At 35.1% G+C, this 6,241-nt stretch overlaps 1 protein-coding gene across 1 annotated transcript; it reads right to left on the bottom strand.

Moving 5' to 3' along the window:
- Positions 1 to 2,677: 2,677 nt before the first annotated feature.
- Positions 2,678 to 6,226, bottom strand: LOC112007528 (uncharacterized). The gene is made up of 4 exons (XM_024039880.2): positions 5,823 to 6,226; positions 5,571 to 5,706; positions 3,586 to 3,754; positions 2,678 to 3,100 (listed from the first exon to the last, which is right to left on the bottom strand). Exons 1-4 carry the CDS (start codon positions 6,054 to 6,056, stop codon positions 2,881 to 2,883), a joined length of 759 nt encoding a protein of 252 aa, XP_023895648.1. The 5' UTR covers positions 6,057 to 6,226; the 3' UTR covers positions 2,678 to 2,880.
- Between the last annotated feature and the right edge of the window lie 15 nt (positions 6,227 to 6,241).

The raw sequence follows: 6,241 nt of genomic DNA on the forward strand, positions 1-6,241 counted from the left end.
TAACTTTAGACAATTTTAGGATTTTAGTGTATCTTCAAAATAAATGTTGTTTCTTGTTTATTTGATTTCTGTTCTCTTCTCGAAAGAGAGAAGAGATTTCTGTTGGGTTGGGTCGAACCCATGGCTTGAGAATAAAGCCCAAGTGGGCATAGGATCTCGACCAGTGCTTCCCAGGTTGGGTTTTGGCCCTTTTGGGTTGATCTATTTTTCTATATATAGATTCTACGCCCCCTCTTGTTCCAGGTGTAATATTGAAGATGCAATTTCACAAAAGATTTAAAAAGCATCTTCAAGATGTAATTGGCAACTCAACATAAAAATCACATCATGAAGATACAATTTTACTTCTAGTAAAAAAGAAGTTTATTTTTGGTAGAAAGTGGGAATTTATTTATTAATAAAGAGAATTTTTACATCAATTTTGTTCATACGACACCTGTGGTGAGTGCCTAATTGCAAAAGATTTCATAAGGAGAAAAAATACAATTTAACTTGGAGCTCACATTTTGAAAATGAGAATTCACGAGTGTTGTATTCTAGCATTATCCTTCAAGTAGTAGGTAAAATGAGCCCTGAAGGGGGAAATAACGTTATTGATTACAAACAGTTAAGTTCTTTGGAATATTAAAATTAACCACACGTATTTCTTGAAGAATAAAACTTCAAACGAGTTAAATATTGTGTTTGGACTACTAAACTATGAAGTTATAAAACCCATGTATATTTCTTGAAAGGAAGATTAATTTTTTATTAAAGATAAAAACATCTTCATGGTAGCAAATTTCTAAAGAAATCTCTTCATCCATAGCAAATAAATGTTATTTTCCATTGCAAGTAATGATTCATGGTCCAAGCCAAGTATTCATGGGAATCTTTTTTCGGATTGTGGTTTGGAAGACCAAATCGTATATTAAGTAGTTCCAGAAATTGACTATACAGATGAAGCTTGACATGCCACAAATGAATGGTCGATTAGATTTTTTAAAAAGCTAGTGCACAACAATGTTATATTGGCCAAAACACCTAATCACTCAGCTGGTCTTTAGGAAAATAGGTTTCCATCCTCTCTCTAGTTTAATTGGCATTTACTACCTTGTTTGGGACTAAATATATCTGCCCTAGTATTCAAACTTTTGCATCCTTTGGAAAAGTAGGGTTTAAACTTTCTCAACTTAGCCTGAAATTCCAAATTGTGTTTGGTAGCATAATGCAAAAGCGCATCGGAAGAAAATTACATTTTCAAATACAAAGGACTCGCAAGTTAACGTGTGGCAGCTAGGCATGAGCAATTGCAAAAAGTCACAATGCTTTATTAATATTACTATGGAAGCCACAGTCCATTTCCCAAATTGCCCATTGGGTTTCTTAAAAACCCAATTGTACCCTTTGATAAATCAAGATAGATCACACCATTTGCTATCCTCTCCGTTTTACAAAGCTCACGCCAAAACAGATCATGCCATCTACACATTGAGTATTCCCTCTCTTTACCTACTTGCCTTTTGTTTTCAATCTTGACCCTTTAATTTTATTTAAAGGGGCCAAGAAAAACACTAACTCCAACTCTTCATCATCACCCTCTCAAAAAAAAAAAAAAATGCCATCAAGTTGCTCATAGCTTTAACATGTCATAGAAAATCATCCTCCCCTCATTTCTCACTTAACTTCACTAAAATCCCTTCTTGAGCAAGGCAAAAAACTCTAACTGAGGAGATCCATATTCTTCAATGTTAGCGATCAACAAGGGGGTCACACTCTCTCTTCATCACACTTGAGTTTGCCCCTTTAATCTAAAATTATCAGGAAGAACTTCTCTCCTTTACTATTTCTCTACCATTGGATCTACAAAATTTTTTGTCATTGAACTTGTATTGTTTTACTAGTATTTTATCACTAGACTTGTGAGTTTACTAATTTCTGGAACAATTTTATTTTACCGCTCAACGCACATTATTCTATTTAAACTTACTATTTGACATTAATTTTCCTCTTTTCGTTTCATTATAGGACCTATACTTTTATATTATTATTATTTTTACCATTGGATATAAATTAAAATTCCTTTATAGGTTCATCAAAAAAAAAAAATCCTTTATAGGTTGTATTCTTTTTCTTAAATTTTGAAATTTGTTTCTTTTGTAGGCGTAAAAGAACACTGCAGCTATAGGTGTTCTTTGAGCCAGTATTTGGTTCCGAGCTTGACTTCCCAAAACAAACTCGACACTAACACAAACCTGTATTTTAAGCTTGCATGAAGAAGCCTATTCCTTTCCTTGATTCTCATCCGCCATTATGAGAGCATGCACTTCGACTCGGATGATTTTGCCTTATGTGTCAGGAAATTTGTGCGTGGTGTGTAATATTATAGTCCCACAAAATAAAAAAGGACAAAAATACCATATAAAGGAAAATGTTATAGTCCTCCAAATTTTATTTCCCTCCACAAACCATTATTATTCGTTTTGAGTTCTATATTTATTAAAAACTATTCATGATACCAGGTTTACCATCTTTCGTAGGTCACATCATCCATGACTCTCCGCTACGACAAAACCCACTGCATAGTATTTTAGTTTATCATGCATTACTGACTTAGAATAACGTTGTGCAGAAAACCCCACGTAATCTCAGTTAACCTTCCAGCGTAGTGAGAATCAGCATTTTAGCAAGCAGAACAAAGCAAGCAAAAGCATATGACATCTGAGAAAAGCCATAATAAAGTATTGTACACTGCACATGCCCTGATCAACTTGCTCTGCCAACCAGTCTTCTAATAGCTCCATGAACTACATCAATTATACAGTAGTGTATCTTCATAATTTTAAAAAAGTTCTAGACTACCATAGGGCGATCTCTGAAGAAATACTCTGCTGAACGTTGCTAGTCAAACTGCTGCCGGAGCTGCATCTCTGTTTCACTTTTCCAGGAAGCATGAGATGATTGGCCCTTCATCCTCTTACTCTTCTCCTTGTCTTTGATGGTAGAACCCTTCTTCTTGAGCTCGTTGCTAGCGTCTTGAAGAGGGTGATCACCACATACAGGGCATACCATTCCTCGTGCATTTGAGAAAGTCTTGGGTATTCCACATTGCAAGCACATCCTATAAACAGAGACGAGACACCTTAGACAAAGGCTTTGATAGAGTACCAGACAACAGGCATGTACATCATTGGTCCTCAAAGGCTTTGATGTGCAAATTGATTAGTTGGTCCTCAGAGAGCTAAACACTTTGATGAACCCACCCAAGTGCTTGCTTATTAACATCAGTAATTATGTTTTAAGTCAATATCAATACCTAAGTAATTGAAAATATTAATTGACTTATGTACACAACAACTGTTACAGTTACTACAAAGGAAACCTGCTTCACCATTTTACTAAGCTCTCAAAGTATGCTTTAGCACTAGCAGGAAAATAATGTTGTGTTCATCAACTTTTTTCATTTTTAATTTTAATAGGTAAGTTACTCATACATCCGGTGAGTCATGACTTCACCCTCCACCCACTCTTGTGAGACAGGGAAGAGCTCATTGGCAAGTTGTAATTATAAATTAAATACATATAAAAAAAGAGATGAGGACATACCTCAGTAGCTCTGCAGCATCCTCAGCATTAGGATTGGTTACAGTTGCCACTCGCTTGCCTCCTTCTGTTGTGCTTGAAACTGATGATGCTGGAGGTCGATTACCCTCAATATCACTTCTTACACGCTCATGGATACCAACAAGTTGAGGTTTAGCCTCAACTACAGCACCTATACATTAATAATACAACCATCGAAATTTGTTTCTTACAATCTAAGTTATTTACCAGTAAGTTAGAAAAGTAAGTTCTAAGACCAAAAAGAAACTCTTACAATCTTCAATTCATAAAATTAAATGCATAGTCCCTACACTGTAAATCACTGAATGTCTAGCCATGACATTTCCTCCCACACAGAAGTTTTCAGTGCACAAGTAGCTGAAGTAACAGTATCAAGAATATCCACAAGGAAGATACCAACCAAAATATTCTAAATTAGACAATATTAATCATGACATCCATGTCATTTGAGATTATTAGGCATGCAATCAGGTCTGAAGTTTTAATATCCAATCATATAACAAATATTTTTATTTCAAGAATTTTTTTTTTCTCTTGGCATCAAATAGAAATACATTAGTTTTAGGTCAAATAGAAATACATTACAAGATGTTTATTGTACACTATTAAAATCTCATTACTATATTAAAAAGGCAATGCAACAACTGAAGTCCCATACCATTAAAACATAGAAGTGGTGGTATTTGGCCCTAAAAAAGGTGTTAGTATTTGAGTGAGAGACAATGTCTTAGGACAAATTATCAGATTTTAGTTGATAGTGCAGTCAAAGCACCTTCAAATGAAACTCTAATAAACTAATACTAATGCAGAATAAGGGGATATAAACATGCTTATCACATTGTTTGTTAAGTTGTACCATCAAGATCATTGTCTTCTGATTAATAATTACTACGAATCTCCATTGCTAGTCATAATAAAATAACAAGCTGGATTACCAAGATGCTTTATTTAATAACAAGCTGTAAATGCAGAAAACCACAATGCTTGAGCTATAGGACTGTGAAGTAGCTCATGCTCTACTATTTCACAACTACACTTGCACTCCCGAAAGCTATTAATAACCACTACCTTTTTTTTAATAAGATTATCCAAAGTGAAGATAAATTTCATGGCTGCACAGTTGTAAAAAGACCATACACTAAATTGTCTTTTTCAATTCAGAATCCAAAATAAGCAATCCTCAATTCCTTCTGAAAGTGTGCCATTGTACTCAAATGGAAGTGTTGATTAATAAATAATAATAAAAAGTGTTAGTATTGACTATTGAGGCACACTGGCGTTAGTGTGTTCTTTGCCCCTTTCTCTTTTCCATTGGCCTTCCATGCATTGTTCACACTACTGTTCACAATTCCTAGATAAATTTGTTCTCAGCTTCTTTTCATCTCTTTTGCAACCATAAATCAAATCTTTTTCCTTCAGCCTTCACTACCAAAACCCTAGTTGTTCATGAACCCTAAAACTAACCCTTTCCTTCTAAATTTAAAATCTACATCCACATAGTCTCCTAACTCCAAGCCTACCACAAGCATACATACATACATACACAGATTCCACAACCTGTCCAACATTATGGTTATTGTTGAGATCATCAAAACACATTCTTATTCTTACAGAATCCGATAAAAAGATTAGTTCTTTCAAATGCAATTATCATATAAATTCTTGAAACCCTTTTCAGGAAATAACCTGTTTATCCTGACCCCACAATCTCGCCCTCCGTCTCCAACTCCAACTCATTCTTATGCATTATAATTTATTGCTTCAAGACTTTCTTCAAATCCGTCAAATTCGAACCTCTTCAACTTCAAAAAGTTGATTACCAACATGCCCATATATTTGTTCCAGGCTTTTGTACAGCAAAATGCAAAGTTGGGTCTCATTTATTTGGCCTAGTACTCTAAAGCAATTGTTCTATTTGGCAAAAATATTAAACTATGAAGAAAAAAGAAAGAAGAAGAAGAAGTAACCTGCAGGCAAGTGTTGTTTGTTTTCCTTGCGGTGGTTTCTCCTTCTCCCTAACACTGGCTGCTGTTGCTGTCCCACATCTTTAACTTTGCCATATTCTTCTACACTGTTATTCAGAAACGCTGGCGGTCCTGAAATCTAATAATATTCACTGCTTTCATTATTCATTACTGTAAAAAAAGAAAGCAAAAGCAAGATTATCCCAAAGAAAGAGAGAGAGAGAGAGAGAGAGAGAGAGAGAGAGAAATAGGTACTTCGGAGAATAAGTCTAACACAGAGGGAAGCCCTGAAGATCCCGACCCAGATGAAGGTATTGGGAGTTTGATGAACGACTTGTCGTGGATAGCTCCTTCCTTGTCGTTTTGTTCGTCTTCGTCTTCGTCGTCGTCTTCTTCATCTTCATCGGAGTTTTGGAGATAAGGGTGTTGGGGTTGTTGGTCATCTTCCTCTTCTGCGGAAGAATAGCCTTGAAGGAGAGACAAGCTCATTTTCTCAATTCTCAATTCTCAATTCTCTGATTCTTCCCTCTCTAAACCCCCAAAGGATGCACAGATCGTACTATACATACATACTGCAAAATTTAGAAAATATTTTTATTTTAATTTAATAATTGTTATTTAGAATAACATGATTTTCGTGTTTTCATAACACAATTTGAAGTAGGAATGTGAAT

The sequence above is a fragment of the Quercus suber genome, unplaced genomic scaffold (assembly GCF_002906115.3).
Source record: "Quercus suber isolate HL8 unplaced genomic scaffold, Cork oak 2.0 scaffold_78, whole genome shotgun sequence".
Classification (NCBI taxonomy): Eukaryota; Viridiplantae; Streptophyta; class Magnoliopsida; order Fagales; family Fagaceae; genus Quercus; species Quercus suber.

Excerpts from the sequence above, each read along its gene's own strand:
- LOC112007528 (XM_024039880.2), bottom strand. The coding sequence starts at position 6,056 with ATGAGCTTGTCTCTCCTTCAAGGCTATTCTTCCGCAGAAGAGGAAGAT. Across the intron at positions 5,707-5,822 it reads TGTTAGACTTATTCTCCGAA|ATTTCAGGACCGCCAGCGTT; the intron begins GTACCTATTTCT and ends GAATATTATTAG. Across the intron at positions 3,755-5,570 it reads CAAACAACACTTGCCTGCAG|GTGCTGTAGTTGAGGCTAAA; the intron begins GTTACTTCTTCT and ends ATTAATGTATAG.